Below are 26,108 nucleotides of genomic sequence, written 5' to 3'. Positions count from 1 at the left end.
CCCCCCCCCCCCCCCCCCCCCCCCCCCCCCCCCCCCCCCCCATAACTGTCAGGAAGACGGAGCTGCCATTACACCTACTCACAGAAAAAAAAAAAAAGAAAACTTTAAACCTAATGAATGAAGACAAAGAAGACCTATGCTGAGGAGCCAACAAAAAGGCATGTAACCCCAGCAAGGCATTCCACCAGCTGGCACAATTCTATTGCTACCTCATGGAGGTCAATGGACTCAGTTACTTAAATAAAAAGGCCTCCAGCGTTAGCCTTTCTGTGTTAGCTGTGGAACCCATATAAAACTTTTCATTGTACCTATATTGAATAACTCCCACCCTGTTCTCCCCTCGGTGACATTGCTGGGAAGAATTCCTATTGGCACTGCTGTTGCTGTCCCCCAATGTCTGGGTCAGTTTCAGAACCTCCTGATTTTCAAGTTCCATTCTCTAGGAAACAAAACCAATAACAAGGGAGTGTGGGGAGCAAGAAATTAGACAGAATGACTTTTTCTCTTTCTCTTGTTGCTTGTGCACCTCTCAATTACATTCAGTTGGATACGTCTTAACAAATGCACTTGTTATGTGTCTGACTCAATTCTGGACTCAAATGCTGTCACAGTTTTGGTGATGAAGGAGACAAATGATTGAGTGCTACAGAGAAGAAAAGGAGAACATCAAAAGCCTCTGGAAGAAAACAAAACAGTGGAGAGAAAATTACCTGTTTCAGAAACCAGATTGATTTGTGTTTTCGATGACACTTTGGAGAATCGGTGCACATTAAGAGATTTCTTCTGGCAAACTGCATCTGGGTAGTTGCTACAGTGAGTGCCAATCAACAACAAGACCAAAGACAAATGCCATGCCCAAAGATCATATAGTATCAGTCCCTGGAGAGCCTTAGGCTTCTCTGTGTGTATATATGTGTTAGTGCCAAGTGCAATGTCTTGCCCACTGTAGGAGTTCAGCACATTGCGACCAAATGGAATTTAGTTGAATGGGGTTGGGGGCAGGGAGAAGCTTTTAATTTTTTTTTTTTTACTTTAAAACCCTTTCCTCAGAAGAGTTCATAGATCACTTCTTTTTTTCTCATAGTTGTATCAGTGTTTGTTTGTCCTCCAGCTGGTTGCCTCAGACAAACTGAGACCCGGGAAAGGCCTTAGCTTAAAAAGGCCAATGCCTCTCACTGCATCTGGGGTCATCTTCAGACGTCCTTTGGAGTCATCTTGCCACTGGACCCAAATGACTCCAAAGGAGAGAGTGAGGCTGGTGACTTTGCACAGCCCTCCCTCGCCTAAATCCAATTCACCTGCAAGTCATGGCATCTCCTTTCTAATATCATGGTTCTCTTCAAGAATGAAGAATAATCATAGATCATACATAAGCATAAAGTTGCATAAGTTAGAAGTACTTGCCAAGGTTTCCTGGCATTCATAGCTGCCTTCTGGGTCTGCAAGCTGTCTCATAGGCAGAGTGGTTGAGGAATTGGGGACATTTGACCTGTAGAAGTGAAGGCTTAGGGGCACATTTGAAGAACTGTCTTGTAAAAGAGTGGTCTAAATTTATTCCTTGGTACAATAACATCTGGGAGGCACCTGGGGGCCACAGTGGATAGAGCACCAGGACTAAAGTCAGTAAGACTCATCTTTCTGAGTTCAAATCTGGCCTCAGCCACTTACTAGCTGTGTGACTCTGGGCAAGTCACTTAACCCTGTTTGACTCAATTTTCTCATCTGTAAAATGAGCTGGAGAAGGAAATGGCAAATCACTCCAGTATCTCTGTCAAGAAAACCCCAAATGGAGTCACGAAGAATCAGACACGACTGAACCAACTGAACAAGGCAAAAGACCACATCTCAAGTATTGTGCTCAGTTCTGGGTGATGCTTTTTAAGAAGAAAATTAATAAGCTGGTGTAGGGAAGGACAACTAGAATGGGGAAAAGCTTTGAGTCCATGACACCTATGAAGCATTTGAGGGATTTGGGATATTTAGCCTGGAGAAGGGAAAACTTAGGAAAGATGCGGCCTCTGTGTTCAATCAAATGAAAGAAGAATTAGACTTATTTTGTTTGATCTCAGAGGTTAATACCAACAGCAAGAGTAGAAATTGCTAAGACTTTCCCTGATGTCAGAGAAAACTGCTTAACAGCTAAAGCTGTCCTGGGGCAGTGAGGTGGCACAGTGGATAGAGCACCGGCCCTGGATTCAGGAGGACCTGAGTTCAAATCCAGCCTCAGACATAAAATTTACTAGCTGTGTGACCCTGGGCAAGTCACTTAACCCCACTGCCTAGCCAAAAAAAAAAAAAACCAGCTAAAGCTGTCCAAAATTAAAATGGGCAGACCTAGAAGGTAATCGTTGCCCCCCTCCTTGGAAGTGTTCAGGCAGAGACTGGATGCTTGTTGAGTGTGTTATAGAGAAGAATGCTTTGGGATTTAGGTTGGATTGCACAGCTGCTGAGGCTCCTTTTCTGACTGGTAAGTATCACATATGGCTCTAGAAAGCAGAATGAAGACCAGTGGGTAGCAAAGAGGAAAGGACACCACATTAGTATACCATACAAGACACCTCAATTCTAGTCCTGACTACTGCTAAGTAACCTTGGCCAAATCACTCAACTCTCTGTAGGTCTGTTTGTCACACTCCTCTATAAAAGGAGGATGTTTTATTAGGTTATCTCTAAAGTCTTTCCACCTCCAAAATTCCACGATTTTATTTAAAGATAAGCAAGTTTTGACACAGCATAGGTATGACTTTTTGCAAGAATTAAAATAGTCTAGAAATGGAGCTGATTATTTTGTGAGGTAGTAAGTGCCTTGTGAGTATACGTGTTTAACCAAAGGCTGGATTGACCATCTGTCAGGGAGGTTGTATAACAAATTTTCACATGAGTAATGACAGGGTTATTCTAGAATCTCAATCCTCTAAAGAACAGAAATCCCTTCCAATTCTAGAATCCTAGAGTTGATAGGATTCTTGAATTTCAGGGGATGCAGGGCCTGGTGATTTCCCGAGATTCTATAGTACTATACCAGTCCAGGGGTCCATGTCGGGTTGCTTATTAAATAATGATAACCAGGCTGAGGTTGGGATTCCATCTCCACTTGGGTCAGTCTCATTTTGTTCCAAAGTCACACTCCCTACTCCCCTTATTCTGGCATCATCCTAGTCTTAAAGTGTTAACACTTGAAGGGAAGATCATCTGGTTCACCCCTCTTCATTTATTTTGTGAGGAAACTGATGCTCATGCATGATCCCATAACCAGTCAACAACAAAGTCCATACCAAAACCCTTGGTCCAGTTTTATCTCTGCCATGTCATTCTGTATTACTCATGACTGGATATCTAGAGGGGTTAGTGTTGGGGATCTTGGTGGAAGAGATCCTAGCCAACTAGCTTCATTTTGTTTCTTTTATGGAAATCCTGGGGATTCCTTCTATGACAACACAGCATTTCTTCCAAAGAAGAGAGCTGTTGAGTTAATCACCGAGGGCAGCCAAGTACAAATAGTTTTGAAACTGCTCTGAAAAACAAGAATTAATAACCCCATATTTTTCAACCTGGTTTCCTGGACACCTCAGGAGGTTCCAGATTATTCAATGTATCCTGAAAGGAAACTAAAAGAAATTAGCCAGTGTCTAAGATAAAGAATATTCAAAGGAGAAAAAAAAATTAGGTGAAAATCATTTCCATCACTCTGAACCAAGAGGACAGAACCCTAGAGACAACAAAAGCAACAGTTTTCTCACTCTTTCAGAAATAATCAGTGAGAACTTGCTGAGCTATGAAGAATTTGATAGTCCTTATCAACAAGGAACCCTCTGTAATATTTATTAGCTGGTCAGCTTGAAGTGTGAATTACAAGACAAGAGGATCCTCAATTGAGATAATCCCTTTATCTTCTAAATAAATAGTGTGTTATTTTTGGTATTTGTTTCTGAAGCAGCTTCTCTCTTTTGCAAGGTCTCACCAGCTTTGTGTGATATAGGACCCATTAGACAGCTGAAGAATGGTCTTGAACTGAACAGCTGTTTAGCTGTGCAACTATCCTGATGTCTAGAGATATTTACTTTGAGTGATGTCCCAGTCCTGTGCTTCATACTGTACCTCATGAATGACACCCCATCTCCTGTCTTTGCACTAGGTGAATGCATGGCTGGCATCCACCCCCTCATCTCCACTTTATAGAGTTCCTGATTTCATCCAAAGTTTGCCTCAAGTGCCACCTTCAGCATGGAGTCTTTCTTGATCCGCCCAAATGCTAATGCCTTAACACCCCACCATCACCAATCATGTTGCATGTATTTTGTACGCACTTATATAGTAAGAGCTAGCATTGATAAATCACCCTAAGGTTTACAAAGTACTTTATATATGTTATCTCAGAAAAACCTTTGAGATAGGCATTATTATCCCCATTTTACAGATGGGAAAACTGAGACTGAGAGGTTAAATGACTTGTACAGGGTCACAAAGCTAGGAAATGTTTGAGACAGGATTTGAATTCGGGTCTTTCTGACTCCAAGTCCAACACTCTAACTACTATGTTGCATAGTTGCAATAGATAGATAGATAGATAGATAGATAGATGATAGATATGAGGCAGCTAAGATAGAGTGCCAGGACTGAAATCAGGAAGACATCTTGCTGAGTTCAAATGCAGCCTTAGACATTTACTAGCTGTGTGACCCCAGGCAAGCCACTTAATCCTGTTTACCTCAGTTTCCTCATCCAGTATCCAGTTCCTCATCCTGAACTGGAGAAGGAAACAGCAAACTACTCCAGTATCTTTGCCAAGAAAACTCAAAATAGGGTCATGAAGAGTTGAACATTACTGAAACAACTGAACAACAAATTATATATGTATGTCTGTGTGTTTAAATATGTATATATATATACATATATACGTGTGTATGTATATATGTGTGTCTGTGTTACATATATATATATATGTATATATCCTTCCCCCCCAATAAAACATAAGTTTAAGAGTAAGGACTGTTGGTTTTGTTTGGGGGGTTTTTCCTTTCTGTCCCCAGGACCTGGCATATTTTAAGTGTTTAATTAGTGCTTGTTGATGGAGTGATTGAGTTTATGCTGAATTCAGCCCCTGAGCCTTTTTGACTACTATGCTTTCTGCTATGTATGTATGTGTAACCTTAGACAAGTCCCTCTACCTCTCTAAACTTATATTTTTCTCCTCTTCCAGCTCCAGTGCATAAGTCCTTATGATCTCTATAGTCATTTTGTTTCTTCTGAATCCATTTACAGGGGAATCACCTTAGTCTAACTGAAGTCTTTTTAGTTGGCTACCCATTCCTTCAGCTGCATTTTCTGCTACTTGGGCATTCTTACTTTTCTCTTCACCCTTTCTCCCTAATAGATCCTCTACATTTGGCTATGCACTGACTTAAGGCATGCTAATAACCCAGATTAATTGGATAATGAAAAGGAAAGGAGGCTAAAAAAGAAGAGGAATATGGAGACTGATGAAAAGGAAAGCAGAAGTATGAAAGGGAAAAGAAAGTGGGAAAGAAAAGAGAGCAAGTGCTTTGTTTCCTATTCTACCTCCCCCCCCTTTTTTTCCTTAAAAAGTTAGCTAGCAAAGAATTGGTGCAGGTATCAAAAATTAACCTGTTTTGACCTTATGGCCAAAACTAAGAGTGAAACATGGTGGTATGCATCCATTAATAGGTTCAGCCATGCATTTTTGTTACTTTGACCTTGTTACAAATTGTCTCTCTTACTCTATCTTCCCACCCTATTCCTTTTAAATTTTGAGCAGTCCAAATCAGTGTTCATTTCCAATGTGAATTCAGGGATGCATCATACATAATACATTCAAAGTTTGTTAGTTTTATTCATAATTGTGTATTCAGTTTATTCATAATTATGTAATTAATCATCATAAATCACAATACAACCCATTTTTCCCTCATCTTCTTTGGACCCTATGAGCAAGTTGACTGAAAGGAAGTGGGAAAAAAAATAGCAGAAACTGAAGAAGTCTAGAAGTTTAAAAAGCAGCATTTCTATCTCATTGTTGGACTTTAGAACAACAACAACAAAACTCAAAATATACATCAGCTGATTGCAGTGAATAAAAAGCTTACTTGCAAAGCACTAGCAAATGACTTAGAACACTTAGATCTGAATTAAACCAAAGTATGAATCTATCAAAAGCATGAATTTCTATTCAAGGGTTTATTTTGGTGAAAATACCCAGGACCAAATGGCTTGGTTTTTCTCCGCTCCCCCCCCAAAAAAATCATGATCATAAAAACAGTTTATCACATAAGACCTTCAAAAATAAAGTAGCAATTGCTGCTCCAGAAAAAATATTCAGATCTGTCCACTCAGAAGCATTTGAAAAAGAAAAAAGAAACTATAGCAAGAATAGTATATGGTGCCTTCCCTCCTTCCTAAAAGTTTCACACCTTCAATAACTTTGAAATTGACTTCCAAGAGTTTGATGCTACTGACATAGGAAAAAATGCTCCATTTTACAAACAAGGGCACAAATACTGATTTTTTTTTATAAAATAAAAGAGAAAAGAGATGCATTTTTTCATTAGAGTACCAGAATTACATTTGTAGTGGGGGCAGTGTTTGGCTAGCCGTTTTGGGTAAGAAAAACCTTATTAAAAGTTCATGTTTCTCTTTTTCTGGCACTCAGTATATGCCACCCTTTAGTCAACTCCTCTTTTATGACACATATAAATGATGATGGGAAATAATTTCAAAGACATTGATTCCTAATCAGAGGTACCTGCCTGCATGATTTGACTTCCTTATTTCTCCAGGATGTGAATAGATCTTGAAGAGGGAGCTTTCCTGAAACTACCCCAACCTTTCCACTATTGTCAAAAATAAAGAATTTCCCAAAATCAAGATTCAAAAACATCTTGGTAGGTGTTAATGCTGGGCTAAAACTAGCAAAATAAAATTTAACAAGGCTTAATAAAGATTCCTTAAGGTACTTATGGCTGAACAAGAATTTTCCATGTAGGAAACTTGGGGTGTGGTCATCCAAACTTTGCCCAATGACCTCCAGTAAGATGGTAACCACGACCTCGAAATGCAGTCCATTCCCCATTCTAATTTGGGACAGTTAGCCTGTTTGTGACATATTTAAAAACCAATTTAAGTAATTCCTTGAGGAGTTAGCAGGTAGAAAGAAAGAAGGAAAGAAAGATAAGAAGATAGATAGATAGATAGATAGTAACTGAATCTTTCCCAAAAACATTCTTAGATGTCTTCTATCCTTAAAAGCAAACAAATAAAACCCTTAAAACCCAGAAATGGGGCTGCAATCAGCCTTTCCTCAGAGATAGGGTCTTTAGAAGTATTCTTTATCAAGGAAGGAAGCTAACTCAGAGATGAAGTACCTCTGAGGATGTCATATGCATAGTACTTCCTAATTCCCAAATGAACCACAGCAGTAGGCAGAAATGGGAGCAATGGGTAGATATTGTGGGAAAACAAATTTAGGTTGGGTTAAGGAAAAAGCTCCTGATGATTAAAGCCATCCACAAGCCACCAGATGCCTTGGGAAGAGGTGCACTTGCCATCTCTAAAGCTGTTCGAACAGAGGCTGGAAGATCCTTTTTAAGCATGTTGTACAAGATAATCTTGCCCAAGGAATAGGTTGTACAAGGTGATGACTGAGGCACCTACCAACTCTGAAATTACGTCATTGCATAATTGTGTGATCCCACGAAATGTCAGCAAAGCTATTTCAAAATTAATCTTGCATGGCATTGGATGGATTACTGCTATTGATCTTGACAAAACTCCCAGACCCACTGACTTGGTAAAGCCATCACCCAGTACTGTCCCCCTCCTAGCCCCACCACAAAGCCCACACTTTCTAATGTTCCTTCTAGCCACAGGCTATGAGAACGCAAGCATCTGCCAGCAGCCATATGGCCTCAAAGTTCTTTCACAAATACAAACTCCTACAAAAACCTCCCCAAAAAGGTAACAGAAAGGAGATAGTTCCCTTTCATCTTTTTAGATCCACTCTGAGATTTCATTTTTCAGTCTCTTGTCCAGTTTTCTTCAGGCAAAGGGCACGTGATAATTTTTCCATTATTTTGTGATTGTCCAAAGGTGTCAAGATTTCCCCACATTCTTCCCTTGGGAAGGTCTCTAACTTTCAAAAGTGGGCAAGGCAAATTGATATAATCTGTAAAATTCCCCAGAAAAAATAGACTACTATTAAGCCCACCCCAACTTTTCCACTATTATTAAAAGTAAAGAATTTCACACACCCAAAAGCACTTGACTCTGATTTAATTCCATAGGGGATGAAATAGGTGATATCTGATCACCAAAGAAATGAGAGATAGAAGAGAGAATTGATAGATGGATTATTTAAGGCCCAGGAAAGTGAAACTTGCCCAGAGTCCAATCTGGAATTCCATGAGAAATCCTACCATATGCCATCCACCAGGCCAAGCTGAAATTTTTGGCTATTTGTTTGTGCAAACCAAAACAAAATCTAGTGAGGTCACTTCAGGCTTTAGTGGTTTTCTACCTCTGATCTTTCTTAATTAAGAGTTGGCATGAGCTTATGCATTATTCTTTGCCCTAAAGATACTACCCTTTCTTTTTTCTAGTATGCAAATAAAACTCAATGTGTGCACAACAACAATATTGGTGTAGAGTCTAGAATGAAAACAAACTATGAGGACACAATAAGTTGGAGATGTTTATGTGTATTGATGGCTGATAAATAATAATCAATTGCTAGCACTTACATGGGGCTTTTTAAGGTTTGTAAAGGCTTTTACAAATATTATTGCACTTTATCTCATAACAACTCTGGGAGGTAAGTGCTATTATTATCTGTTTTTAAAGATGAGGAAACTGAGGTGGACAGAGGTTAAGTGACCTGCCTAGGATCACAAAGCTAGTAAAAGCCTGAGACTAGATTTAAAATTAGATCTTCCTGACTCCAGGTCCAGAACTCTAGCCACTATGCCACCTAGTTTATTTAGAAAAGCAAACTGAATACCAACAATTTTGCCACTTACCCAATATGCCCTCTATCAAACCAACAGCATCCTATCAGAAATACACCAATAATAATAGCATTTAGATAGAGCTTAATGGTTTCCAAAACATTTCATCAATTTAACTTGATCCTCACAACACTGAGAAGCAAACCAGGCAAGAATTTTTATCACTATCTCCCAGATAAAGAAGCTAACACTCAGAAAAGTTAAAGCCCAAGGTCACATGGCAAGTGAGCAACAGAACTGAGACTAGAAATTAGGTTGATAATTCACTTAACATTAGAAGGGACCTCAAAGGATTTCAAGTCCAACTCATTCATTTTACAAAGAAAATGGAGGCTCAGTGAGGTTAAATGACTTACTCACGGTCACACAGTCATGAAGTATCAGATTCTCTGATTCCAGAACCAATGATCATTGCTCTTTACTGTACTCCCTCTGTTTCTGAGTCCTAAGTAAATCATTACTCAAAGGTGAGGCTGAGTCTTTGAGGACAGCGTATGTTGGCAAAATGTGGCTTCAGCTTGTCCAGCATTAATGGAATCAAATGATCAAGTAAAGAGAATAGATATCTTTAATGCTTCTCTTAGGTTTTTTAATGCTTCTGGAAATCTGATAAATCATGGATTGATTTGTGGGAAGCAAGATGACATTCTCCAGTTTAAAGTAGATTTTAAATCCAGGATTCCCTGATAAAGCTGATTAAGTCTCTCACGGGCTGGATTATGGCACAACTTGGTAGGATTCATAGCAAGATGAACAACAAGCCCAAAGAATATTTATTAATGGGCCAATACCAATTCTAGTAGGGTGCTTCAAATCTCTGCCCCTGTCCCTATCCTTTTAAACACTTTTATCAGTAATTTGAAGATATAAAAAACATAGTGCCTAGCACTTAATGAGTGCATAATAATTTTATTCATTAACAAAATATATACTTATTAAATTTACTAGAAACATAAAACTGAGAGGGATAACTAATATGTTAAATGTTAAAATCAAGATTCAAAAACATCTTGGTAGGCTTTAATTATGGGCTAAAACTAGCAAGATAAAATTTAACAGGGCTTAATAAAGATTCTTTGAGGACAAAAACATGGCTTAAGAGCAATTCATGAGAAAGACATCTGAGAGTTTTAGACATCCACTAGCTTAATATGAATCAAAATTTTGATGTGTCAGCAAAAAAAAATAATGAAATCTTAAATGAGTCAATAAAACTACAATGTAGTGATCATAGGACATAAATTCATTCTATTTTCCATGCTAATAAGCTAACATTCAGAGTACTTTGTTTATTTCTAGAAATCACATTTTAAGAGGAACTGGGACAAGATGCAATGTATCCAATAGAGGTTGGGGCTACTAGAGCCCATGATAAAGGGAGAATAGTTGAAGAAATTGGGAACATTCAGATTTGGAAGAGAATATTTAGAGGGAATAAGATATTCCATAGGAAAGGGAGTAAGTATAATCTATGTTATTCTCAAGGGCAGAAGTAGGTGGACATTATAAGTAACTGATGTTTGTTTCAATATAAGGAGGGGAAAAAAACTAAAACTATTCAAAATGGAATGGGCTGCTTTGATATGTAGTGGACTCCCAATCTCTAGAAGTATCTAAGCAAAGATTGGATAGCCATGTCAGGAATAATGCATTGGGTAGGAAGTTGGATTAAATTACTTCAAAGATACCTTCCAACTCTAAGATTCTACAAATTTAGAATAGACCCTCAAGAACTTAGATACTGCTCATCAATATCATAGAAGTTAATGGTAAAAATCTGCCGTGATCCTGATGTCAAGCGAAGAGTAGAATGGAGAATAGAAGCAAGATACACACCCAATATGTTTGACCCAGGAAAACAAGGAATCAAGTTAAAGGTAGAACCTCCAAAAACTAATTCCCCCTAGTGTGTTCACCCACATCTCTCTTGGGAATCTGAGAATCTTTGTTTTCAGGGCTGTCTAAATAGAAAGTGTTACACCCAGGACAGATATAACACAAGTTTATCTGCATAGTAAATCTCAGCTCGGATCCAATGACCCATGAAAAATTAAAGTCTTGGTTCTAACCACTACCCAGTGATTTAGCAATTGTGCCAAGCTTCCCCTTCAGCCCTAAAAAGTACAGAGGAATTGAGAGGAGCTGTGTAGGATACTATAATAAACTCTTGTCATATGGCATGGCTGTGGAATAAGGGTCAATCAAATATTCTACTTAATAGAGCTACCTTATACATTTTGTGCAGCTAGGTTTCACTTTGGATAGAGCACTGGACTTGTGGTTAAGAACACTCATCTTCATGAGTTCAAATCCAGCCTCAGACACTTACTAGCTGAGTGACCTTTGGCAAGTCACTTAACCCTATTTGCCTCAGTTTCCTCATCTGTAAAATGAGCTAGAGAAGAAAGCAGCAAACCACTCTAGCATCTCTACCAAGAAAACCTCAAATGGGGTCATAGAGAGTTGGACACAACTGAAAAACAACTGAACAACAACATATATCATGTAAAAACAATCAATTGTTCAATAATATAGAATACGATAACATACATAGCACTCAAACATACTCTGAACAGAATTAAATCTTTCACCAGCAATTCAGGAGGCCCTTGAGGATTTTGCAGTGTCTCAGGATCATTGATATGAACCTCTATTATTATGCTGTGGATAACTGAGGTGCCAATTCAAACAGACTTCTGGCTATTAGAATGATACTAAGAGTGAATCCACTCTGTTTTTCACAGTGGGGTGAACCTATAATTTGCAGCACTCGAGTGCCCTTAAATAACCTAGAGGCAGTGCCAACCCTAGCAGTATTGTGAAGTTGGAGAAGTCCATCTTTGGCATCCTCCCTCCTCCCTTTTAATCACTCCCTCCTCCATCCTAGTGACCTAATATTACCATATTGGTCAATTTCCAGATTAACCAGATAGCCTCCATCCACCGTAGTACTCCACCCAAAACCGTTCTTCTCAGGCAGTGATTTCTTTATAGACTGAGCTACCCCTTCCCCCCATCTAATGGGATACATTCTATATCTCATTCCCACAGAGCTGACTGTGCTCTCGGTTGTCAGGCTGGAATAGATTTGATAAACTAACTCTTAGAAGGTGACTGAAAATAGCTCAGTATGGTAAGAAAAAACACAGGAATTTAGAATCAAGAAAGACATAGGTTTAAATTCTGGCTCTGGTACCTATTGATCTTGTAATCCTAAATCAGAGCAAATTTTCTCTGAGCTTCATTTTTCTCATCTTTAAAATGGGGATAATACTGCTCATGTAATGGGTGGAATACTACCACACATGCATATATATACATGAGCACATGCACTCACACATTTCAATTAACTAGGCTGTCTCTGAGGCATCGACCTCTTTGATTGGATCAGTGAAAGAAAAGGCATGTTGGCTATCCAAATAAATAAATAGCTATGACTCAGGGAGCTTTAAACAGCAGAAGGATTTCAGAAGTTCCTTGTCCAGAGGGGTAAGGCTCATCAGTAGATTTCATTTGAGGATTCTAGTTCAAGCCAAGCCCCTAAGGGGTAATTGCTCTTGTGATCAGGACATAGTTCCTCCTTCTTACCCCCACCTTCCATTGACAATTTCATTGAAAAGAAGGGACCAAGAGAACACAACATATCCAACAAGAATAGAAAGACAGTGAAGAGAAGTACAAACACAGTTAGCTACAGGAGTATAGACACCTGAAGGAGGGAGTAGATTTGTGGAGTGTGACATCTCATGATGGAGAATATGCTGACTACTGACCCTAAAAAGGCCCCCATCCTTAGAGCCCAGCAGAGAACGATGCTTCCTCCATGAAGACTCCACAACAAGAGACAAGATATCCCAGTGCTACTACTTACAACATCACCTTTTGCTACATGGATGCCTCAATATCTTTGTACATTAAGTTTGGGTGTATTCTTCCCAAAGACATTGTGTGTGCAGGAGGAGCATGTACTTCTGATTTGAGTGGAGGGATATTCTGTACCATCTGTTTTTATAGCATTTCAATAAATACCCTTTTATAAAAGTTAATTCAGGCTATTAGATAAAAATTGATGGGAAACAGAAGTGAGAGTTCATAAGCAAAAGTACTAAATACCTACCAGGGGTGAGAAACCTGTGGCCTTGAGGCCATGTGTGACCCTCTAGGTCTTCAAGTGCAGCTGTTTGACTGAATCCAAACTTCACAGAACAAATCCCCTTAATAAATGGATTTGTTCTGTAAATCTTAGACTCAGTCAAAAGGTCACATGAGAAGACCTAGAAGGTCACATGTGGCCTGGAGGCTGCAGGTTCCCCCACCCCTGATCCTAGACCCACAGGTTTACTCCTAAAAGCCTGAGAAGGGAAGTAGTCAGCTGTCTTCTGGGGATTCTAACCTGAGAGTTCCTGTGAAGGTTGGGGAAGTGACTCCAGGATAGTTTTTTTTTTGCTGTTCTTCTTCAGTCATTTTTCAGTCATGTCTGACTCTTCCTGAACTCATGTGGGGTTTTCTCGGCAAAGATAGTAGAGTAGTTTGCTATTTCCTTCTCCAGCTCATTTTACAGATAAGAAAACTGAGGCAAACAGGGTTAAGTGACTTGCCCAGGGTCACATAGCTAGGAAGTGTCTGAGGCCGAGAAGATAACTCTTCCTGACTCCAGGCCCTGCACCCTATCCACTGCACCACCTAGCTGCCCTAGGATAGTTGCTACTCTTCCATTATCTAACTCTCAAGGTTATTATCAGGAAGGCACTTTGTATACCTTAAATCACTTTATAAATATGGATGCTTGTGAATATGTATTTGTGTATGTATGAGTTATATCATTAACCAGTTACTAGGCAGTGAAACCCAGTTTGGCTGGCTCAGCCGCAGCCCCCAGAATGCATGTATGCTGAGACTTAACTGACCCAAAGACCTGATACCTCCCCCATCCCAGTCACTTTTATGCTATGTCACAACTATAGTTAAAGTTTCCTGACTGACTGACCCTCATTCCTCATTCATTATTAGACAATTCAGAGGATATCCTCATTTCAATGGTCCAGACGACTCCACTGCCTTGACTCTGTAGTGATAGGGCAGTGCCCAATTAGTTCTATATAAGCCCTTTGTCTAAAAATGCTACAAAAAGTGGACCCCTGAGTGACTTTGGGGGCCTCTGATTGGATTGCACTTCCTGTTGAATGACCCAGACACCACCTGTGTGCTGCCTGAGGGAATGAAAGGGTGATGGAAGCATTTGTTCTTTATGGCAATTCTGTGAGGTACATACTACAGATACAATTCCCCCCATTTTACAAGTGGGAAAACTGAGGCTCAAAAAAGTTAGGGGATTTGTCCCTGGTCACAGTGACAGTGAGTGCCAGAAGTGGGATTTGCATCCAGATCTCTTCTGAACCCAAGTTCAGGGTTCTTCCCACTCTGCTGAGTTGCCTCTGTGATTACTTTTTTTATTTTGATGGGAGAATCCTGAAGACATAACACTTCAACACAAAGACCAAATCTCCATATGGGAGATAATACTGAGACAAGGTAGTAGGGAAGGTAGATATTTGTAATCAGGTGGGTATTTTCAGCTTGGAGGTCTCTACCTTCTGCAAGCCAGAACTGATGCTAACCAGACTACAACACTGTTTGAGAAGTAAGGAGAGAATGGGTTATGCTTTTGAGACAGTAACTTAGTATGGAACCAACTTTAATGCTGAAGGGGATCACCCACTGAAAGGGAAAAAGAAATTTTAAAAAGTAGCAAAAAATATATATACAATAACAACCAGACTAGAAACTGCCAGGTAATTAATGAACAGTTATTGAAAATTCATTTCATGCTTTTCAGCTCTGACAAGCCTTGACCAGCCCTACTAGACAAAGGTATGGAAATTAGAGAAGAGTCACAAGACTGTATTTTTTACACCTAGCTTAAAGACTTCTCATGAGCTGTAGGGAACTTGGTTTTAATTTAAAAGTCATTTTATGGGGCACATGGACCTCGAATTGCAGATTAGATGGCTAGGTCACTAAAAGAAACCATGACACCCAAGTATAATTCTGAATTTCATACACTAAAAGAAAGCACTTCCTTTTTTCATCAGACTATTCAAAATCCTTCTTTTTTTCCCAATAGCTACTCAACCTCCTCCAACTGGACTCTCTCCGATCTGGTTTCGGACCTCATCATTAAACTGAAACTGCCATCTCCAAAGTTACTACTGATTCCTTAATTGTCAAATCTGATGGTTTTTTCTCAATCTGCATCCTTCTTCACTTCTTTGCAGTCTTTTTATACAATAGTGTGAAGTGGTCACCTTTTCCTCCTGGATATTTTATTCTCTCTGAGTGTTTATGGTACTGCTTCCTCTCGGTTCTCCTCTTACTTGTCTGACCATTCCTTCTCTGTCTCCTTTGTGTCTCTTCATCCATGTCATCCTCACTAACCAAGAATGACTCCAGAGGCTCTGTCTTGGGCCCTCTTTTCCTTTTTTTTGTATATTTTTTTAAAAATAAATTTATTTATTTTTAGTTTTCAACATTCATTTCCACAAGATTTTGAGTTCCAAATTTTTACCCCATCTTGCCCCTCCCCCCAACCCAAGATGGCATGCATTCTGAATACGCCTTCCCCTAGTCTGCTTTCCCTTCTATTTCTCCCCCCTTCTCTTATCCCCTTCCCCTTTTATTTTCCTGTAGGGCAGGATAGATTTCTGTACCCCATTTTCCTGTATTTCTTATTTCCCAGTTGCATGTGAAAACATTTTTTTTAAACATGTGTTTTTAAAACTTTGGGTTACAAATTTTCTCCCTTCGTCCCTCCCCACCCACCTTCATTGAAAAGGCAAGCAACTCAATGTAGGTTATACATGTGCAGTTATGCAAAACACTTCCATAGTAGACATGTTGTGAAAAACTAACTCTATTTCTCTTAATCCTATCCCGCCCCCCCATTTATTCTATTCTTTCTTTTGATTGGGCCCTCTTTTCTTTTAACTCTATACTGTCTTATTTGATGATATCATTAGCTCCCATGGGTTGAATTATCATCTTTATGCAAATAATTCCAGGCAATGAATCCAGCTCTAGTCTCCCTTGAGCTGCAGTCCTATGATATCAATAGTCTTTTGGACTTCTTGAATTGGATACTCCATAAACATCTCAAATCAACATGTCTAGAATTCAATATCATTCTTCCAAAACCTTCCCCTCTTTTATATATCCTTATGCTTCTTGAGGGCACCATTAGCCTCTCAGTCACTCAGGCTCTCCACCTCAATGTCATCCTCAACTCCTCACTCTAACTCAATGAACATGTCCAATCCCTTGATGAATCTCGTGTCTACCTTCACACCATCTTTCCTATGCAGGCCTTTCTTTTCATTCACACCATAATACTAGTTCATGGCCTTTCTCCTGAACTATTACAATAGCCTTCTAACTGTTCTTCCTGCCTAAAGTCTGTCCCTACTTTAACCCATCCTCCAGTCAGTTACTAAGATGATTTCTTTGGAAGTAGGTCTAATTATGTCACTCCCCTACTCAGGAATGTGTAACATAGACAATAAGGAGCTCCAGTAGCTCCCTATTATCTCCTGGATAAAATATAAAGTGCTCTACCAGGAAATTTAAAACTCACAAAAACCCAGACTCTTCTATTTTTCCAATCTTCTTATACTTTACCACCTGAATCTTCCCCCTTCCCTTCCACTATATAGCCTATGATCCAGCTACAATGACCTCCTTGCTGGTCCTCAAACACAACACTCCCCAGTTTCCATATCTGGGTTTTTGCACTGTTTGTCTTTCATGGCTAGAATGCTCTGCCTCCTCACTCCCATGTTTTTTGGTTTCCCTGGTTTCCTTCCAGACTCAGCTCGAGTCTAAAATCCTTTCAGAGGCTTTTACAGGTCTTTGCTCCCTCAAATTACCTTCTGTCTACTTTGTTTATACTACACGTTGAGCTATTAAATGTCTTTCCCTCAGAATGTATTCTCTTTGGGCAGAGGCTGTCATTTTACCCCTTTTTGTATCCCTACAGCTTAGCACAATGCCTAGTAAATGGTAAGCATTTACCAATACTTGTCAACTGGCTCCTCAATGTGTTCTAAGGAGGAGAAAGCAAGAATAGATTAATTTCTAAGGTGGTAAGGTCAATCTCTAGCTTTAAGGGCCCAGACCAAGTAAGTATGTGAGTTTAGACAGAATATGAAGATAATATAGCTCAATGGACAAACAAGTTATCAGCCTCTTGGGGATTTTCCAAATTCTCCAAATAATCTCAAATGAAATGCCAAGAAGAACCTCAAGATAGGAAATAATATGGGAACATAGAAGTTATAGGTGATCTCACCTCAAAGTTATAATCGCTAAGGTTAGAATCTAGCTCTAAATCAGGGGTTCTTAACCTTTTTTGGACCCCTTCTTAGAATAACATTTTTAAATTTTGTAAGGTATATTAGATTACAAAGGAAACTAAATTATCTTACAACATAGTTATCAAAATATTTTTAAAACAAGTTAATGGCCTTAGGTTAAGAATGTCCACCTAAATCCTATTATCTTATAATGCTATAAACCTCTTCCAAGATAGGTAAGGTAACACTTCCAAGGCCACTGCTTTTACCGGAACTCTAAAGAACTAGTTCTAGAGCAACTTACCCTAATATATTTGGCAAAGAGTAACTGTAGTTCTATTTGGAAAGATCATGAACTCTAGGCTTTATCCACCTGTAGGTCATCCAAATGACCCAAGGAAGCTTTTAATAAAAAGTGTTTTTTTGGATCCAGCAGTTCTTCCTGAAAGGGAGGACAGTCAGCCCAAGAAGAATACACATGCAGCATCACATATATATGAGTGCACACACACACGCACAATACACATACACACATGTCCAAGGAATCAGCATCTCAAGCCTCAGATGCCCACCACTTAGTAAAGTCATTCAGTGCTATCCTCCATAATCTACCACCTCTGGCAGAGACCCCTTCTAGCTGCTTCTTGCTTTCCAGCAGCAATGATAAGGGAGCTTGGCAGGGTGCCCAGATGTAGATGGAAGATAAAGTCAAAGATGAAGAGAGCAAGAAATGAAACATAATTCTGTCACTCACACAGCAAAAATTCCTCAACTTTAAATAGGGTTAGAAATACAAGAAATTCCTAGGTTAAAAATGACTCAGAAACTTGATGCTATACTTTCTATTCTTAATTAAGAATGATGTTGGAAACATTGGTAAGCCCACACATAATTCTGCTCTCTATAGGATTATAATGCTTAGGAAGACACAGGCTGTGTTAAAGCCCCTAACATTCTGTCCCTCTGAAAGGAATCACTTTAGAATTCATGGAATGGAGAAATAGGCTGAGTAAGGTGCTTTTCACAGTTAAAATGATTGATGAATCTGTGAATTAGAACAGGAATTTTAGAATAGGAAGAAACTGTGTAATAGTTGTCTGTTTCTTTGCCTAGTCTGTCAGCATCTCATCAGCCTGGAGACTTGGGGTGACAGAAACTTAAGCATATAAATATCCTTGAGCTATTTATACCTGTTGGCTAGTGGCTGGGGGTGTTTAATATTTATTGGACACCTTCAATGTGATGATGAATACTGGGGAAGAAGCAGTCATTAGGAGAAAGGTGGCAATAAAAGGCTTGCCATAAACAGAGGTCAAAAGGTCACTCTATGCCATGCTTTTGGACAAAGAATCCAGTTCTGGAACTGACCCTTTTTGGCAGAAGTCTTCAACTATATCCAAAGAGAAGACAAGGGGCATTGCTTTTCTGGAAATCCTAGGAAAACCCACATATATGATGAATTATTCACAAAGGCAGACCTAAAAATGAAAGAGAAGGAGAAATATAGAAAGATGAAAAGGGTTGGAGTGGACTGGGAGGGTAAAGGGAGCTTGGGAGAGAGATTCAGAGTCTTTCCTTGAATAAAAGGCCATTAATTACAGAATGGTTTGGACTGCCTCTTTCATGTCTTTTGTTGTGGTCATATGGCAACAAGATAGGATCAATGGAATAGAACTGGATCAGTCAGATCCCATCTCTCTTGCTTAAGCAAATTGCAGCTCTCCAGGCAGTTATTTAAATGAAATAAACACAAACTAGCTTGGCAAGGACTACTGATCTGCTGATCAAATATATAGAGTCAAAGGGGCTTGTAAGAGACCTGATTTTTTAAAGCAAAATTTGAATTGGATTTTAACTGTAAAATAGGATGGTTGAAAGAAACCAGATGTTCCTTTAACAAAAAAAAAATTAAAGCAGCAGATCCATAAAAAATATCCTGCATTTTATACAGCAATGATAAAGAAAGCACACACAATTTCAGAGAAATCTAATGATTCCAAGAGTCTAGATCTTTCAGAAATCCTATTCTCATTATTCTCCTCTTCATTTAAATCATAGCATATATCATGACTTTACAAGGAGTAGCAAGCAGAAAAAAGCAAGGAAATAATGGCAAAAGTATCATTTTCACATTATTTTTATCTCCCTTCCCATGTCATTTAAATTCTGTCAAACTCCTTCACTCCAACCCATCTTCCAGTTCTCTGTGTATTGTCGTAATTACAACCCATACCCATAGCAAAACATTATTTAATTCTCTGGAGTAAATACTACCCACACCTTATGTTAAGTGAAGAGTCTGATTGCCAGTTAATAGAGATCCCCAGGAACCCAAGAAAACCGAGATATTAGCCCAATTCCTTGAAGTCTCCATGCTGATTGAAATCACAATCTCTGATCACTAACCATATTATCATGCAGATATTCCATGAAAATGCCAAGAATTTGTGCATTATCTCTTCCTTTTTATTAGGCCCTAATATTGGCATTCTGACCTTCCTTCTCATGTTACATGTGACCAATATGTAAGATCTAGGGAGGAAAGAAGTGTATGTCAGGTTAAGAGATGGGAAAACTCAAACATCAGTGAATTAATGTCATTACAATGAAAAGTTCACAATAGAGAAAAATGTTTCCAGGCCCCAGTTGATAGTTCAAGGTGAGAATGCTCTTAAGCTAAAAAGAAACTCTCTCTACTCTAACAACTAAACATTCAGATGTCCATGGAGATCATTATAATGATGCTGAACCTATGGCATCATAGTAGCTATGAATACATTTGACTTTTCCACTGTAATAAAATTCACCTATAATCATCACCACTAACATTTATATAACATTTACTATGTGCCAGGCACTGTGCTAAGCACTTTATAAGTTTTATCTCATTTGATTTTCACAATAACCCTGGAAGTTAAGTATTGTTATTGTTATTATTATTATTATTATTGTTATCATTTTCTATATATCAAAACATATATTTCTCTTGGTTGGATGAATTCTCCTAAGTAGGTGGGGGAAATTCCAATCAAGCTAAACCACTGGGCAGAGTTACCATACATGACAGAGCATTGCTTTCCCTTACACCTAAGGAAGTATTTTTTAAGTGTATATGAAGCCACAGGCCATCAAAAAAATGTTCTATTCCTCTCAGGTCAATTGTCATATCCTGTGCACAAACTATCACTGAGCAACCACCTGGAGAGTTGGATTTTCATTATAGTAACTTCGAGGAAAGAAGTATTCTCTTCTTTGCTGAAATGGAAATTAAGGCCCCAAACAGAATTAACATTTTTGAAAGGCATAGGATCCCTGCAGAAGACAGTGTCATGAAGAAAATCTTTCCTAATATAACTGTAGCTTTCAAGAGAAAGAAGACACATTCAGCGTGGGCTGTTGTCCTGACTTTGTCTGATACATCAATTTTGTTGTTGCCTTAAGCACCCCTCCTCCTGAAAATGAGACCTCTCCCTTCAGATACAAAGCCATCCTCAAGTTGGAAGTTTCTGCAGAGTATAGATAAAATTTTATTCTTTTGTGTGAATAAACTTTACAGGCCAAATTGAAAGGATTTGAAACATATCTTATAAGCAATGTTAAGGCATTACATACAAGTACATGCTAGCCACTTAATCCTACAGTAACTATCTTTTTTTTATTTCATAAGAGGTAGGGAATTTAAGTTTCTTGGGGGAGAAAGGGAGGTGATCCTCACACAAATAACAATCATTCCCAACCCTAGGCACTAATAATAAAGAAGTCAACTTTGCTACCTACACCAAAATATGGTCTTGCTCTGCTTTCTTTTGAGAAAAAAAAATTGATTTCAAAGAATAGAGTTTCTATAAGATTTTAGCTAAAGTCAAGACTCCCTTCTTTCACACATATTGATGATTCTATAAGGACCAATTAGGAAAGAGGAAGAACTTTGGGAATATTGGGAGCTTGAGTGGCTTAGATGGATGAGGGTGGGATGGGGGTAGGTGAGTAGGAGAATTTATAGGTCATGGATGATCAGCTGAAGGTGGAGGTTGCCAAATATCCACCACAGAAAATAATAATGATAAAGATAATAAGACCCCAAAACCTCAATAGTATTTAAATCAACAAAATAATAACATTTATATGTTCTTTTAAATATATACATATATATAAAACAAAGCAAAATTCTGCTTTACATACATAATTTCATTTATATAATGCATTTGTCACCTAAGATATGAAGTCAGGAGAAAAAGTAAATGTAATATATTTTAGCCTTCCCAACTTGGCAGCTCTGTATATCCCTCAGAGATTATCTGAACACTGGGAAAGCAGCACAGCTCTAGTACAGCATGAAACTGCCAAGAGGTCCACCTCATTACCAGAGATTCAAAGGACCATTTAGATGGGGGTCATGCTCCCTATCACCACCACTGCCACAGAGCAGGACAAGATGCTGAAGCCAATTTAATCCCTTGACTACCAATATACCTTTCTTACTCAAAAGTGTATTTTGGCTGAGTAAAAGGAAGGGAGATATAAATGGTATAGACCGTGTAGTTGCCTGCCAATGCCTTGTGATAAAGTCTTGCCTTTAAAGAGAAAGGAAAAGAATGGCTTGGTCAACCACATGGTCTCTGAAATGTGCTTTACTTAGCAAAGCCTACAGAAGCAAGGATGCAGTAGACCAAAGGATGGAAGGCGCAGAAATATGTGACCAAGGTGATGAGATGTACCAGGCTCACTGTGCCTTTAAGGGGCACAGCTAGGAGTTTCAGTGGCGCTGTCCGAGGTACCAGCTATGACTGCGGGCATGCTTAGCACATGGTGGTTGGGTGCCTTTGTCTATTGAGTGAAAATGAGAAGGAGCCTGTCGGAGTAAACACACCTTAAGAGAAGAGGTGCAGATAGCAAAGCAGGTCTTCCTGACCTGTGAAAATTTTAGATAACTGTACAGGTGGAAGAGTAGTACCGCTCTGGCCTTTGGGATGCCTGCGCTGGTTAAACAGGGAGGGGCTAGCAGCATAATAAGAAGGCTGCACCCACAGAGCCCAACACAAAGACAGCTGAATATGGTGTTAAGAAGAGGGAGGAGGGGTGGGGGAAGGGAATGTATGGGATTCTCAGGGCTCTGAGCCCCCAACAGGGGACCAGCATGTTAAACTCAACTAGGATAACCGCCCCCCCCGGGTGTGTGTGTGTGTGTGTGTGTGTGTGTGTGTGTGTGTGTGTGTGTGTATTCTCCCACTTGGGGGAATGGGGCAGGGTGGGTAGGGAGAAGCCCAAACAGGGTTGGTAGTGGGTGGGATGGAGCAGCAGAGAGAATATCTGCTTAGAGATGCTCCTCTCTAATAAAGGGTGCTGTCAAGAAGTGCCACACACTGGCTAATAGCGCTGCTGGAGTGTGGAGAGAAGAGGGATCGAGGGAAGAAAGAAGGGGGGTGGTGGTAGTGCAGGGAGCACAGCAGAGAGAGAAAGGAGAGAGAAATCCAAGAGCTGGCGGAGGAGATGCGGAAGCCCGAGGGAAATCTGCCTGGTGTCTGGCAGATACCGGGGCCCCAACGCTACCAACAGCTGTCCTGCTGATGCACACCTGCCAAGGAGCGGAAGGGGGTGAGAGGGGAAGGAGACTGAAGGAGGGGCCTGGATACAGACTAGTGCCTCTCGGTGCGCAACCTCGCCAGTAAACCAAGCATACATGTCGAGTGTTTCCAAGCCTACTCCCCATTTAACACCAAACCATTCGTTTGCCTTCTATTTACAGGGCTTTCTGTGCTCTAAAACCCCGGCGGGGGCACCCTAATTCTTGAGGAGGATTAAGACAATAAGGTGTCTCATCAACAGCAAGCATTTGGTGCATTTGACTGAACCTGCAAAGCCTCTTCCCTTTGCCTGACACTGCTGCGCCTCCGCCTCCGCCCCCCACCCCCATTTATGGCGTGTAGTATGGCATTAGGAGCACTAGAAGATTGAGAACACACCTGTTTTCCTAACTGCTCAGTACAAGCCGGCCCAATTTATCTCTAGGGACCCGTTAAGAAGCCTAACTGTGTCAAACAGTTAAAGGGGAGAAAGGGACTCAGAAACTCGGACTCAGAAAGAAAAGCGAGTCTGTCTGAGATTTCCCCATTGAGCAGCTGGAACTTCCAACTTCCAGGTGCTTTGGGGCGGTGGCCCATCACCTCCTCAGGAGGACACTCCATTTAACAACTGACCTGAAATAGTCCCCGGCAAACTGTTTGGACTCTGGTGGGAAGGGGCTTTCTTTCTTTATTTTTGTTTGCTCCTTGATTTCTGGTACTGAGCTTTCGGGACTTAGAACCTGACAGATCCAATAATCCATGGCCCTCATTTCCCCATAAGCAGAAGCAGCACTGGCGTCTTCCAAACTCGTTTCAGGGAGAGCAGGTGGAGCAGTGGGGAGAGAAGGGAACTAATTTCTATCTCAGAGTGAGATTCTCAGCAACAAAACCTGCAAAGAGTGAACTGCAGGAAGGGAATGGGAGTGGGAGGGTGTGAAAATCAGACAAAGCCCGAAAAACTTGGCACACACATCAGGCTCCCTATTCCATGAGTTCCTTGGCTATCCACATGGGGGGGGGGGGGTCAGAAACCAAAAGTCTTACCTTGAAAAACACTAGTGCACACGCTGGTCTCTACCACATCAAAATAGCTCCTTAAACACACCGAAGAGAAGGGTGCACTTTAGGAAAGGTGCAAATTGGAACCAGAATGGGGAAAAAAAATAATTCCCATCCATGAATATTGTTTTTCCTCACGAGGGGAAATGAAAAGAAGAAGAGAAAGGGTAGGGTGCGGGAGAAAGGATATGGCCAATCGATGAGCTTCTTGGCATATTTCCTGACAATGTTATCTTCTCCGAAGATAAACAGGGATCTGTTGACGGTGAAACAGTTCTGCCTGACCGGAATGGGGTTGTATAAAGCCATAGTCCTGGCCCTCTGGGCTTTGGATTGCTTGTAGGCGGCTGCTGGCCCCGCGGACTGCACTGGTGTTCCTTGCCGGTTCCTGCTCTGCTCGGAGTCTCCATCTCCGGATCCTGGCCTGCCAACCACAGCCTCCCCAAAGCGAGCCATCCTGGAAGTTTAAACAAACAAAACACACACAAAGGTGATCCGAGCCGAACGCCCCACACCTAGCGACAAGCAAAGACAGACGGACAGAGGCAGCGAGAAACAGAGGCACCGAAATGGAGAGACAGCGACAGCAGCCGCTGAGAGCCAGAGGCAGCCGCTGGCGGCAGCACCACCGCTCTGGACTGTTCAGTCTAAAGGCGCCTGCTGTGAAGCTCCATCCCTCAGGAAGAGGAGGGAAGGAAGGAGAAAAGGAAAGGGGCTCAGATCCTAGAGGCAATGTCTTTTCCTTCAAAGAGTCAGGACATGTTGGTGCTTGGGACCAGGGGGTGATGTGGGAGGGTTGGTTTGCCCTTCAAACATCGCTCTTCTGGAGATACACACACACACACACACACACACACACACACACACACAACACACACCCCAGTTCAGAAAGAGAGGCTGTCACTGGCCCCAGTCCGTAGGTAACAGTTTGGTGGTTGACTGGTTGGGGGGAGGAAGAATGAAAAATTAAGGGAAAAAAAAACTTTGAAAAGGATGCTGAACTAGGAACGGTGAGTCTTTTTCAAGCTTTGTCCCTGAAAGGCAGTTTAAGGAATCAATCCTAAATTCCACAGGGACAGCCTTGGGTCTTTAAATCTGCCAGTACAGACGCAAACCAGTAGAGGGATGAGAAGGAAAAGGGAATGGATAAATAAAGGTTCCTTCTTGCTGTCACCACAATCTCCTCCCTGCACCCCGGAAAAAAAGAAAAAAAGGAGCTGCTCCCTCGGGGGGGGGGGGGAAATAACTTCCCGATAGTCCGCCTGACTTAAAAGTTAAGCCTGGAGAAAGCAAAGGCGGTCCCCAAGCCCTTGCTGGCGCCCAGTTCAATGCCACCGATCAGCAGGCAGCCCAAACGCTCGTCTGCACCTCCTCCGGGGGGCGAGGACTCCGGCGAGGAAACAGGTTGCAGCGTTCAGGCTGACTTCAGCCCGACGCGGGAGGGGTCCAAGGACTGAACTTCCTCCCGAACGACTCAATCTTCCCCTGCAACCTAAACATCCTCTCTCCAGGGAGAGGAGGAGGAGACAGAAAAGGGGAGAGAAGGAGAAGGAGAGGGTGTAAGGAGGCTGGGAGAGCGAGGGGAGGGGGAGAGAGCAGAGGGGGGGGGCGGGGGGGGGGGGGGGGGGGCGGAGGGGGGGGGGGGGAGCTCAGCAGTTCACCACTCACACGCAGACCTGGAGAGAATGAGGATGGGGGTAGGAGGACGTGGAGAGGAGTGGGCGGGGTATAATCAGCAAGAATCTCGGGCAATAATGGTTGTGCGGGTTTGGGGGTTGGGGGGACTGTTCTGTGGGTTTTTTTTTTCCTACTAAAGCAAAACGGCAGCATGCGGTCTTCGTAGCCCTTCCTAGGCAAAAATCTCGCTAAAGGATGACACCAAGGAAGAGAACCCGCACAGCTGGCGGCACTGTGGTGGCTCTGCTAGTGGCCGGGGCTGGGGGAGCACATGCACGCGGGTCTCCCACTCCCAAAAGATTTCAACGAGCTAGCGCAGAGGCTCGGAGCCAAGTTCTTGGGAAGCCTCGGGAGCAGGGAGCTGTGCGCATATCGCCCCCTACCTCTCCATTCTTCACTTCCCAGCCCTGCGTTCGCGGCTCCAGATCTCCTCTTCCCTCTCTTTG

The 26,108-nt window shown here is 41.1% G+C and overlaps 1 protein-coding gene across 3 annotated transcripts in view; it reads right to left on the bottom strand.

Annotated features, from left to right (window-relative positions):
- The window catches only part of CACNA1E (calcium voltage-gated channel subunit alpha1 E), a 393,237-nt gene extending 368,796 nt beyond the window's left edge, over window positions 1-24,441 (bottom strand). For all 3 annotated transcript variants that reach the window (XM_027868457.1, XM_027868458.1, XM_027868459.1), the window contains exon 1: window positions 24,176-24,441. In XM_027868457.1, the coding sequence (XP_027724258.1) occupies window positions 24,176-24,441 (266 nt within the window). The remainder of the gene's footprint in view (window positions 1-24,175) is intronic.
- Between the last annotated feature and the right edge of the window lie 1,667 nt (window positions 24,442-26,108).

Source organism: Vombatus ursinus, unplaced genomic scaffold (genome assembly GCF_900497805.2).
Source record: "Vombatus ursinus unplaced genomic scaffold, bare-nosed wombat genome assembly UNPS02014789.1, whole genome shotgun sequence".
Classification (NCBI taxonomy): domain Eukaryota; kingdom Metazoa; phylum Chordata; class Mammalia; order Diprotodontia; family Vombatidae; genus Vombatus; species Vombatus ursinus.
The sequence above is the reverse complement of the archived record's forward strand: the minus strand, read 5'-3'. Positions and strand labels throughout refer to the sequence as shown.